This window comes from Lycorma delicatula, chromosome 2, assembly GCF_047948215.1.
Source record: "Lycorma delicatula isolate Av1 chromosome 2, ASM4794821v1, whole genome shotgun sequence".
NCBI classification, from domain to species: Eukaryota; Metazoa; Arthropoda; class Insecta; order Hemiptera; family Fulgoridae; genus Lycorma; species Lycorma delicatula.
Genome location: NC_134456.1, coordinates 224,635,632 through 224,649,400, shown reverse-complemented (window position 1 = coordinate 224,649,400; position 13,769 = coordinate 224,635,632). Strand labels below are relative to the sequence as shown.

Below are 13,769 nucleotides of genomic sequence, written 5' to 3'. Positions count from 1 at the left end.
ACGAGAGGCTCAGCAATGATATTTTTATCGCTAGAGTTAAGATTTCTTGCAAGCCAGTCTGCTTGAATATAATGTGATTTCCTATCCCTACTGTCTCACATACATAAAAAGCAGCAGTATTAAGTGTACCCCAGTTGCATTCCTAAGAGTACAGCAACGACGTTTAGATTGCACAGATTTTCCACTTGTGTTCACCATATTTGATTGAGTCTAGGAGGATTGTCATGTTTGCATAAGTCTCCTTCATGTGAACAGGCGCCTTAGACTGCTCGGCCATCCTGACATGCAAACCTTCATGTGAACTGTATGACTAATAGTATTAGAAGGAAGACGGTTGCCATTGTGAAGTAATATAGCTTTCAAACTAAGCTTGGAGAAGTATATGAATATCCTCCAATCGGTTGGATTAGGATTCAAATTCAAACATTTCATCAAGCCAGCAAACAAGATTGTTTTTATTCTCAAAAAAAGAAAGCAGATCCTTATGACAACGTTTGTACTGTGAGACCCTGACATCATGTTGGAGAAGATTCCATTGCTGTAGTCTTGAACCTAGAAGTTCTGCCTTCTCCTTCGACAAATGAAGGTCTCGAATGAGATCACTACTCTGCTTGACTCAGTCTGTGAGGTTTATTGTGTTTTTCGTCAAAATCAGAGTCATGGGATGGGTAAGAAAAATGCCATGCATGACCGCAATTCGAACCCAGGATCTCTGGATGAAAAGCCGAGGCGCCTACCATTTCCCCACCGAGATCGGCAATCATTTTATTAACAGACTTGAAGAAGTTTTCAATTGTTCACATGTGATTTAAAAACCACTAAACTGAGTAATAAAACTGTTTTTAAGTTTTTAAAAAATTGTTTTCAAATGAATAAATGATGTGAATTTTCTTTGTGAAAAAATAAACCACAACACATTCAATTTCAACTAAAGAATACTAGTTCGTGACAAATTTGTAAACAATTTAATAATAATAAAAGGATATTATATTTCAAGCGTTGCATTATTTTACTAACTTCAAGCATTATTGTGTGCAGTAATAATTTACGTTTTGCGTATTATACTTATAATAATTGTTATAAAATTACTATTTTTAGCAATAAAATTTTTCGTCTTGAGCTCTATACCAGCAGACACAAAAATATTATCTGTGCAATAACATTTTACTCTTTGTGCATTACACTAATTAAAATATAAAAAATAATAATACAATTGAAAAAATCCTGAAAATGGTTTTTAGATATTTAGATGATTTAGATTTCAAATTATTTAGTTATTTTAGAAGAGCATTTTCAAGCTCAAATCGAGAGCTTGAAAATAATCATCATCATCCATACCATTTATTTAATTCTCGTTTAGCAAGTCGAAAAATTTGTAATCATTTTTCAAGATCTTTTTACCTTTCTTTAACCCTTTCAAGGTAGAATTTCGAAAAATCTAGAAACTGGTTTTTACATATTAACATGAAGATAACACACCAAAAATCAAGTTTCAACCCAGAATTTCAAAAAAAAAATTAAATATTAATGTCATCCCATTTCAGCCTTTTAAACTCGAAATTTCAGAAACTCTTTTTCTTAGTGCGTACTTGCACCATAAGAAGAATTTGTATACTAATATTCATCAATTTATCGTCAGTAGATTTTGCTGGTCATTGGTTATCAGTCAGTCAGGACATCTTGTTTTACATATATTAAGATACAAGTAAGTGAGCACAGATCAAATAAATGTTTACCGTTCTAGTCATATTTCAAAATTAACGACATACTATCTATCATTCCTTCATTCCTTAGCATGAACTGCTGGTATGAGGACTTACTCAAAGTTTGCAGTAAGATTGTTTTAAACATATTTCAGATGAATGTGTGAATGATCAACAATAATATATAGTAATATAATATACAATAATTTTATATAATTATGATACATAATATAGTATTATAAATGATGTCTGAATCAGATAGCACTACCTATTTTCACTGAGACTTTAAACGAGAGTTCTTTTTGGTGAGTCTAAGGAAGAAGAAAGATCTGAATCTTAGAATGCTAAGATTTAAATTACAATTTAAATCTAAGCCTTTGGGGGCAATTTGTACAAATCTTTTGAATTCAGTCCTTTATGTTGGAGAAGTTAGACGTTAACTTCTATCAGTTCAAATCAATTTAGTTACCTTTGATTTTATTTACTTCTAAAAAAAAAGAAATTAATTGGAACCGTTCATTTCATTTTTCTACTTTTGTATCAGAAAATTATTTATATTTTATAATAAAATCACATTTCCTTGTAAGTTTTATCATTTTTCTGATGAACATTGTAGTAGCATTTCGAACAAAATAAGTATTGTTAAAAATTTTCCTTTTTTATACATAGAATTAATGTTACTCACTAACACTGATTTAGTATTCTTTTTTAGGAGCTATGCGATTGCTCTAATTGTTTTACTAAATGAAGTATATAAATGATTTATATAAGAGTACATTTATAAATGATGTAATGTTTATGGACGCACGATGAAATGTTGAAGTGTGCTTGTTTGAATGAGTGTAAGAAATCCATTTTCTCTCAGGTTGTGCAGCTACTTTATATGCATACTCTTCAAAATATACAAATATTTAAAAAGTTTAAATATTTGATTACCAAACCCTTATACTTTAAATGGATTTCATGTTTTAACCGTTCTCTGCATTTTCTTTTTACAAAAGTTGTTTTGACTATAAGTAATAATGTCAATGTACAAGTTTTGCTAAACTGTGTCAGCAGAAGGGAAATTTCAAATGTGTCACAGATTTATTCTTTATGATTAAAATTACAGCTATAACCCTAACACAGAATGTCAATTTTAAAATTGACATTCTGATTTAATGTCATTTTTAAAATTTCATGATGTGGTTATCTAAGTTCAAAATTTAAATTTTGATGGAGCTATTCCAAATATGTGCCATAGAAGATTTTGGATGCATATTTCCTGACAACTGTTCATTTGAATGAATGAAATAAACCACCATTTATTGGAAGTGGAATAAATGTTTATTTTACATTAAACCCTCCCCATTAGCAAAAATTAAGCTGTAATGCTCCGTCAGGTATGATAGTTATTAAATCCAAAAACAGCATTATTACATAAACACTTAATGACTTTGAAAAGGAACAAAGGCTAAAACTAGCTAATAGGATTATTATCCAACAAACATATATTTTACAGAATACGTATTAATATTTTTTTCTAAACCATAAAAGGAAAGTAGTTAAATAGACATAACACCCTTACCTATTAAAATAATAATCACCAAAGGCCATTTTTAATTTTAATACCATGATTTAAGACAATAACAACATGAAAAGTAATAGATATATTTTTTGAAGAATAGATAAAATGATATGTGAAAAAATATCACCAAGGTTTAAACTTAGGACCGGCTGCTTTAGAAGCAAGATCTTTAAATGATCAGTGTAGTGGTTACCATCCACTACATTGATTATTCAACACAATTTATAAATTTTTATGAACTCATGCTTTCTCTATTAGGGTAAAGATTTTAAAATAGATTAATCACTTTTCTTGTGCTCCTCTACTTCTGGGATAATAAATCCCGTCAGCATCACGTTAAATACAGTTCAATAAATTAAATACTTAATTTTAACATTTTTAGTTACATTAGAAATTAAAGCAGAGTTTAATCTAACCAATCACATTCTAACTAACTGATCAGGTAACCTATTAATCAGCTAACCGATCAGGTTCAAACTAAAATTCATAGAAAAACTTTGGTAACGACAGCACAGTTCACAGTTCATAGTAACCGATATACTTAATGCACTGTATCAGTTGTCATTTTATTGCCAACTTTTAAATAATTTTTCTAATAATTTATTGTATTTCTGTCATTAATAAAAAAAATATTATTTAAGTAATCTTTGTTTATTTATTTTTATTTTACAGTTGTGTAATTTCCAGTTTTTTCATTTTTTAACAAAACTTTTTACAGTAAATTTTGTTCAAGAATTTTTTTTTGCTTACATTCAACAAATACTTTTCTGACTAATGTAGTAATGAACCTAAATAAAATTGAATTTTTCTAACTTTTTCTTTGTTTTATTCGCCTTATCTTAGCCATTTTGTTCAGAAAAGTTTTATATTTTTATTACCCATGTAACAAAGTTACAGTACATCAAACTTAAAAAACAGGGATTTTACCTCAATTTATTGATTTTCATCCCATATTTCTCGAAGACTACTGCATATATGGTATTGGAACGCTTTCCTGAAACCAAGGAACAGTCAAAACACTTTATTGCAGTCAAGGATCTCTCTCCATTGTGATGGCCACGTCTGTGGCGTGGCATAATGTTCATTAACTTTCTGGAGAAGGGTAAACGGATAACTGGACAATAATGCATCTTTGCTGGATCATTTAAATGAGAAAATAAAATAGTCAATATCTGACAAAAAAGTTCTTTTCCAACCACAAAATGTATTAACTCGCACATCTGCGATTGTGACAGTAAAATTGTTTTAATTAAAATAAAATATTTTTCTGCATTCTTATCACCTAATTGTCTGATTTAGCCTCTTTGTACTACTATCTACTTCTAAATGTGAAGTGACTTGATGTAATTATATCTACACAAAATGAAAAAGTTATTGCCAAAACATCTGCTGTCTACTTTGAAGTCTTTGATAAATAATACAATAAGAATGGGATAAAAAATCTTAAGCATTGTTGGGCTAGGGTGTATATAAACTTGAAATAAAAAAAAATACTTTTTCCTAAAAATTGTGTCTTCCTTACTTAAGCACAAACTTATCAAATATCCCTAGATAAATAAACTATAAAAAAAACTATGAATTAATAAATATTATGAAAAGACCAAAACTAATAACTGCCAAATAGTGGAAAATCTCATTCATTTTCACAACATTTAAAGAAAAATATAATCTCCTTGGACATTTTTCTAAAAGCATTAATAAGGAGGAAAATCATTGGAAAATTTGAATCAAAAACAATTACTGTGGAGGAAATTAGCAAAAATATTACATAAAAAGTTACATGCACTCTAGTAAGCTACTCTACACACATACAGCTTATTAAAGGATTTGATAAAATGTACTGTATACTACACATATCTTAATAAAAAATATTTTTAAAGTTTGATAATTAAAAATCATTAATTTTTTTATAAAAAATCATCCATCTCCATTAGTTCAGTAGTTACAGAACTTATTTTAATAAATTACTCCACTGTGTAATAATGATATATCATTTTAGTTACATATTACTTGCTGGTTTTCATTCATCCTGTATCCACTGTCCACATTGAATAAGTTACGACAAGTATGAATTCCTGCCCTGTAATATGTATCTAATTTTATAATTTGTTTTTTACTTCCTTGTACGAAGTAAAGTGAATGCAAGAAATTTCGGTTTTCAGATTTCAACGGAAATATCCATCTTGAATCCATTTTGACTAGTTTCAGCATGATGCCTGTACGTATGTATCTCGCATAACTAAAAAATAACTAGCCGTACGATGTAGAAATTTTGGATTTAGGAATGTTGTAACATCTAGTTGTGCACCTCCCCTTCTGATTTCAATTGACTGAACCAAAAGTGTCCAAAAAAGCCCAAAATGCAAAAAAAGATTGTTTTTTGAAATTTTTCTTAACTACAAAAATAAGCCCTCATTGAGAGCTTTTCAACGATATATCATAAGACGTACTTACTCGTATTTTCATTGTTTCCAGAGTTATAGCCAAATAAAATTTTAATTAATGAAATATATGGATCTTACAAGAGAAAGGCATAGCGGTTCAAATCGGACTTCAACTCCTTTTTTTAACTTTTATTTTATTTTAAATATATTGATTTAATAATAATTATTAACTTCTGATTATAAAAAAGAATTTTATTATAAATAATTTAATAATAACAATAAAAAAAAAGTGAAATATCAGAAGTTAAATGTTATGTACTTTTCATTTTAAAAAATTTGTATATGTAATTTAACAGGATTACAAGGAAGTTATGCCCTCATAAGATTTTTTTTTTTAGTAGAAAAATTAAAGACGGTAATATTACTGATATGTAAATAATTATTTCTGATGGAATTCTTTCTTCTTTGCATATCTTATGGAGGTTATATCTAACTGAAAGTTAGCAATTCTTCTGTAAAATGTAAGTCTATTTTGAATTTAGCAAATTATGTAAATTCAAGGCATTGTTCTTTAATACTGGGTTTGGGAAAAAAGTGTCTTTGTAATCACCTGGTAGATGTCTTTAGGAACACATAATTGGTAATATTAATCAAATCTGATAGCACTTGCGTAAAAATCTTTTACTTGCATGAAATCTTTTGAAAGATTTTGTATCACTGAATATTTTTAGAAAGGGTATGATAAATGTATTTATTTAAAAGTTATTGCATCTGGAAAATTAATGAAAATTAAGAAATTCAATACTCTGGAAATTTTATTACAAAAAAGGGAAGACTCAGGTCAAAAAGTTGGTTCAAGCATTTTCAATCTAAAAATGTTAATGTAAATGATGCACCTTGCTCTAGTCTAAACTGAAAAAGTTGATGAAATCATGAAAACAATTGAGCAAGACATCCAAACTCAATGTTTGGCTGTCATGTGATTTAACAATGAAAAATTTAATGGTTCAAATTTCCAACTGCCAATTGTTGATGAAACAGTATGAAATCAAACCATTTTTGAAATGGCTCATTCAGGCTAAGAAAAATGGATCACGTACCACAATACTGTATGGAAAAAATCATGGTCAAAGGGAGGTGAAGCTCCACAAAAGGTGGAAAAGCCAGGATTGGCGCCAAGAAAATTAATGCTTTGTGTGTAGTCGGATGATAAAGGAATTGTTCATTATGAGCTGCTACTATTCAGTCAACAGGAAAAAAGGGGTAAGTCATCTTCAATCTTGACAATGCTAGAGCCCATACATCTTTGGTGAGCTATTGAAAATTAAGAGAGTTTGGCCGTAAAGATGCAATAACTACATTGTCCTGACCATGTGCCGTCAAGACTACTATTTGTTTTGGTCTTTACAGAACTCTCTTAATAGTATAAAGTTGGTTTCATAAGATGCCTTTGCAAATCACAGTTTTTTCTTCAGAAAAACAAGCTCCGCAGTGATGGGGTTATGATTTTATGCAAAAATGTCAAAAGGTGATTGATCAAAACAGCATATATTTGGTTTAACAAACTTCATTAATAATAGAAAAAAACCTTGTTTTACTTTTGCATCAGAATACAAAAGTATTGTATTCGCCAACCCTTTATATATTCCTGATATTCACATTGATAACATAGTATAACAGTTATGATTTTATTATATTAATTTCAAAATTTTTTAAAAATATTTCCAAAAATACAGTCTCATGACATAACTAGTAATTTTATATCAGCACATGTGTTTGTCTGGTACTTTTGAATGACCCTGGTACATATATATATATATATATATATATATATATATACATATATATACATATATATTAAATCTGTTGTCTTAATATATTGCAATTAATAATTATCTATAAAAAAAAAAACACAGAAACACGTTAAATTAATAGCAAATTCATTTTTTTTTGTAAGTCATAAAAAGTATTCTTGAATTCCATTACATCATCAATTACACAAATACCACCTCAGGCAATGTACTGCCCTAGTTATTATAGTAGTTGTCTTGAAAACTGTCAGATGATGACTCCGGCATGTGAAAATTAGTATAGTGTGTGATCTCAATATGTTCTTAGTACATATGGTATTTAAACCCAAAATTTTTCAATACAAAAGAATGATATTCAGAGATACTACAACTGTCCACTGCAGGAATCATCAAGCTGGCGAGTGAGTGTGATGTACAAACTATACATATATATATATAAGTAGATGTATTTTGTATGTTTTGGTGCAATCAGAAAATTGTGAATTGATCTTTGAATAATCAATCTTATCATATGTTAATAATTTTATTAATTTCTAAAATAAAAAGTGCACTTACACTGTCAGATGTGTACAAATTTTTATCAATTTATCTTCAGTAGTTTTTGCTGGGAGTTGATTATGAAGGCTTCATTAATCAATCTTTGTATTATATGTACAGATACAAAGGATGATTCACATAGTGTTACTGGCATTTTCTGAGCTCATTCTACTAGCGAAAATAATGAAAAAAGTTCACGTAAATATGGATCCAGAATAGCACCATTAGCGAGTTACAGCTAGTGAAAGATTTTCCTCATAAAACCCTCAAGTATCATTACTGTTTTAATAAAAGATTCTAGTCATACTCCAGTATCATAGATTGTATTGTAAATTGAGAGTATTTCATCTACTCCTTCATCTTCTAAATATTTAAAGAGTTTTATTAGAAGTTAATCTGCTCCAGTTGTTTTCCTGCTTTTCATGTCTTTAATATCTTGTATAATTTCATATCTCAAATTTTGGCTTATCTCCTCTTACATAATTTCTTCTTCCACCTCAGGTTTCCTTGTTTCATGTTTCCTTTTCCCTTCATACAAGTCCTCTATACTCTTCCCATTGTTTCTTTATCTCATCTTCTTTATGATGGTTTTCCATTTTTCTTCTCAGTTCTTTCATTTTATAAGTAGGATTTCTTCTATCCCATGTGTGTGTTTTTTACTTCCTTATGCAACAGGTACTTATATTTTTCTAAATTTTCTATGTCGTTACATTTTTCTTTTAACAACCTTTCCGTAGCTTTATGTGTTTCTCTCTTTAATTCATTATTCAATCTTCAATAGATTCCTCTGCTGTATTCTCCTTCTTTATTTTTATATTTTCTTTCTTCCATTTTTCATATCATTTCTTGTGTGCAGGTGCCTTCATAGAAACCAATTCCTTATTCTGCAAAGTTATTAAGCTTCAACATGCCAACACACATACATCCGTACAAGTATTACCCCCCCACTTTTTTTTTGGGTCATGAAACATCGAGAAATGCCCATACCCAATGTTTTTAATAACCATACTTTCTTTCTCGCAGCTTAGTTCTAGAACTATGATTGCAGGAAAGCAAAACCATGATATCGACACAAGTGAACATTATGAAATGTACAAGCATACTAATTTTGACAAAAAAAACATTAAATATTCAAACACCCAATTATTAATGGGTTGAATATGTTATTCAGTGTTGTTTGGTATATATCAATAGATATTCTTTTAGATTACTTCCTTACATTACGACTAGTACTGATTTCCACTACACAAAAAACTATTAACAACTGGAAAATGTATGATATTTATAATTATCTATGAACATTAATGTCGCAATATATTTGTCCAACACATTACAGCCCTTTTTATGCACACTGCATGAATGTATGTGAATGTACATGTATATTAGAATCAAAAAAGATGACAGTTGAATAACAACTAAATCTTACATTTGCATTACAAAAACATTTTATGAGAGGATTAGGTATACTGAAAAAATAAATTTAGTTATGCACACACCACATAAATAATCACATAATATATTCAGATAGTAAGGAATAATGAAATCAAAAAAAAAAAACAACTGCATTGGATTTATTTAATTTTATTACTTCAAATATGTTTACGTAAATACTTACGCAATAATTTTTTTTTAAATTGCATGTCATCTTTGCATTTAGCATGTATAAACATTTACCTCACCGGCATAATATAAACATAATGCACTAAATATTAAAAAGAGATTAATTACTAAGAATCAAAGTTATATAATCAACAAAATGGTTTCTTAATTAGAAACCATTAGAAAGTATTTGTTAATACTTTCTTAATTCCCACTTCCTGAAAAAAGAAAAAAATACATTTATTTTCTAACAATAAAAATAATAAATAGAAGTAAGAATAATCAAACTTTTTTTGGTTTCCGTAGACATTTTTTCATAATCACATTTAGAAGTAACGTATCCATTGCAGCAAAAATGAGTAGTGAAATAGTAATGAACTCCAAACAATATTTAACTTACCTGAAGACTGTAATTTACAAGCTGATCATGTTTGTAAGATAAATGTCTTACTCATGCTTCCACATTATTATATTGTCCTATTTGAATATTTTCTAATAGTGCATGTACTTTAATTTAAGAAAATAGTTTCATCCTAATCTACCTATGAGGTGTCATGATGATACACCATGTTTGCTTTCCTGAAAAAATGTTTAATTACAATATACAGAGTGTTTCTAAATTGATGGGCTGGCTAAGACTGTAATTTACAAGCTGATCATGTTTGTAAGATAAATGTCTTACTCATGCTTCCACATTATTATATTGTCTATTTGAATATTTTCTAATAGTGCATGTACTTTAATTTAAGAAAATAGTTTCATCCTAATCTACCTATGAGGTGTCATGATGATACACCATGTTTGCTTTCCTGAAAAAATGTTTAATTACAATATACAGAGTGTTTCTAAATTGATGGGCTGGCTATACTTTTTCCAATTCTACTCGTAAAACTAAACAAAAAATATCCTTAGAAAAAAATGGTAATTTCTCATTCATTCTCTCCCTGTCTGCCATTTTATTATTTTTATATAAAAATAAATAAATAAAAAGTTCGGATAGACAAATCACATTAGTATTTGGTAAGTCATAATAATAAGGTTTTAAAATTAACAAAAAATCAGAACTTAAATACCTTTGCAAATTACAAAATGGTAGCCATGCTTATTTTTCAATTCGTTATATATCCATAAATAATAGTTTTATCAAAATTTATGTCTGGTAAAATATTAATCCTTTTATTTTTAACAAAATGACATTTTTATTTTTGAAAATCGGTTAACAAATAGTTATGGCAGAAAATTCACGTTATAATTATGTCTGTTTTCATTTTTTCCACTTTTCATTCAATTTGATGAAGTATTAATTGCTTTTATTTATTTTTAATTTTAGTATTATAAATTAGTATCAAATTAAGTAATAATTTTCTCACGATAATAGAACTAATAATTATGACACAAAATTACATTGATTTTCTCCCATAACTCGACTATTTGTTAATCTTTAATATTTGTTAAGAGGAGAGCAATTCTTCTTGAAAGCGCAAGTAGACTTCAGAATTTAAGTGGCCAGGTAATACGAACGATCCAAACAGCTGATTATAAAGAAGGCCGCACCATACATTGACATTAAATTGGTGATGAAAATTGCCTTCCACTGTTTCATGAGGATTTACTTCTGCCCATGTTTGCTCATTGCATAAGTTGTTGACGCCATCTCAAACATAATTTGCCTCAACAGTACACAAAACATATTTGTAGAGTTGCTGATTTGTATTCAACCGGTTGCAGAACTTCAAGTGAAGCAGATTGTCTCCTGGATGTAGATGTTGAACTGGCTGTTTATGATAAGGATAAAACTTGTTTTATTTAAGTGTCCTCCAAACCATCAAATGCGAAACTTCGATCTGCTTAGAAAGACATCATGTGCTGACACCTGATCTCTTCTGAACTGAATCGATAATAATTTCATCAATAACAGCGTCATGTTGGACAGATCGTTCGTAGCAGGTATGAATACTAGATGGTGAACCTATTTCCTGAAGATTGAGAAAGTCATGCTAATTTTTTGGGATCTGGAATCTCAAAATTGGGATGGATGTGGAACTATTTATCTTATGCTAGTTTCTAAAAGAGATATTTTCAGATAAAACTAGACATTGAATGTGTTTAAATATTTTTTTCTTCATATTTCACGCCACTACAATTTCCTTTTTTAATGAATAATATATTCAAACAATATTGACAAAGTAATTCTGCATTATTTACACAAATAACATACTGATTTCATCTTTAATACTAATTTAAGTATAGTAAAAATGGGTGCACCTAAAAAGCTATGTAGAATTATTTATCCGACACTAAAAACCCTTAATTAAGAAACAAATAAAATTAGTTTTATGTTTATTTTACTAAGCCGCCTTCACAAACATGTTATGTTATAACATCGGATGTACACATAACAATATCTCTAAATTTGAGACATTAACATGATTAAGTAATCATAACAAGTGTAATCAACATAACTTAACAAGTAATAATATCATAATACGTAATCATATCTAGTGTTAGATATTGCTTTCGGCTGATGTACTCTCAGACACTTTTAGGGTTTTTTAATGCAAATGATTAATCATTAAGTAACGAGAAAAATCAATTTAATTTTACTGCTACCTAAGTTCATTAAAATGAACTTTAAAAATTAAAATGTCCTTATATTCCAGCTCAAAGGTGTTACGTGCTTATGAAAAAAAGTGTAAGATAAATTATGAAATAAATAAATCAGACTTACATTTTATTACAGTTCATCCTTATTTATAGCAGAAGGAGAAGAAATAATTTCAGATCTCCACTGTAGTTTTTGCCAAAAAGCATCTCTTTCTGAGAAAAGTTTAGTCTCCATTTTTGATTTTTCACTTTCAATGTGTAAATAATTCATGTTTTGTGGAATTACTTTATCCCACACTACTTTATATCCTTTTGGTGTTGGATTTCTGTAATCAAAACATATACAAAAACATTTTAAGTAGTCTTTTAAAACAATTATACATTAGCATGCAAACAGTTGTTGAATCAATTATTATAAAAAACCAAATTAAATATACAGTAATAAAAATATATTCAAAGAAACAATCAGTCATGCTATTAAAATTTATGAATTGCTTAAATTATTTTAGTTATTTATAAAAATTATTTAATTATTAATCAAATTTAAATTTAAATCTCTTTCATATAAGATTTTAGAGGTTGTAGTTTCATTTTAGAAATAAATATTTTTACTTTCAGTAGGTTTTTTGTTGTATAGAAAACCATAATCGAATGATTTAATGAGTACTATTATTTATCTATAATAGTGAATTAATTTATTTGTTTTTCATTTCTTACAATCATAAAGCGTGTAATTATTAAACAAAATTCTGCAATCCTTTATCTTTTGCGCAACATAAATAGTAATAATAGGTATCTCACATGTACTCATCATTTGACAGTATCAGCTAGTTCAACAAAAGAAGTGGATTGAAAGAAGAATATTTTTTTCTCTATTTCTGTTTAATGTTTTAGCAAGGAAATGAACAAGTAAATTTAATTGATGGTAATGGAAAAAGGTTAATAAGTAGATTTTTTGAAAGACATGATGTGGAAGAAAAAGAATGTAAGACATGCATAATCACAGAGTTACTTGGGATGAGTGACTGAAAAATTATAGACTGAAAAAAAGTCAAGAATATAGAAAAGTGATATTTTGTGAAAAGTATTGTAGAGCATGAATATATTGTTTTTTATGGAGAGCATCTGAATGTGGTTAAAACCTTCAAATATCTGGAAAGTTAGACTAGAGGATTGAATAATTACAAATGAAATTTTAAAACAACTGTAAAAAAAGTAGAAAAGCAGTATCAAGTTATTCATCATTTGGTATACAATAGGGGAATGAACTAAAAAGAAGGAACTCAAAAAACTAAGGTTACAAAGAACAAATTCCACTGAACGCCTACAGCAGAAACATGGAAGACACCAAATAATTTAGGCAGGAAAAATTTAATTCCACAGAGCAATAAAAGAAAAAAAAAAGAAGAAACAATTTAATGAATTTAGACATTAGAGAGACCCTAAAGCAAGTTATGGTGATATGACCATACTGAGAGAATGAGGGAAGAGATTACAGAAACTGATGAAGGAACTAGAGATAAATAGAAGACCCAGAGAATAGGTGATAGATAGAAAATGGAAA

General features: G+C 28.5%; 1 protein-coding gene across 4 annotated transcripts in view; it reads right to left on the bottom strand.

The window, feature by feature from the left end:
• Positions 1–9,567: 9,567 nt before the first annotated feature.
• The window catches only part of LOC142319699 (esterase FE4-like), a 79,623-nt gene continuing 75,421 nt past the window's right edge, over positions 9,568–13,769 (bottom strand). For 3 of the 4 annotated variants that reach the window (XM_075357269.1, XM_075357268.1, XM_075357272.1), the window contains 2 exons: positions 12,330–12,531; positions 9,568–9,819 (listed from right to left, as the gene is read on the bottom strand). In XM_075357269.1, coding sequence (XP_075213384.1) covers positions 12,336–12,531 — 196 coding nt within the window. In that variant the 3' untranslated portion in view covers positions 9,568–9,819; positions 12,330–12,335. Of the gene's footprint in view, positions 9,820–12,329; positions 12,532–13,769 lie in introns of those variants that run through there. The other variant, XM_075357271.1, reaches the window with a different exon arrangement.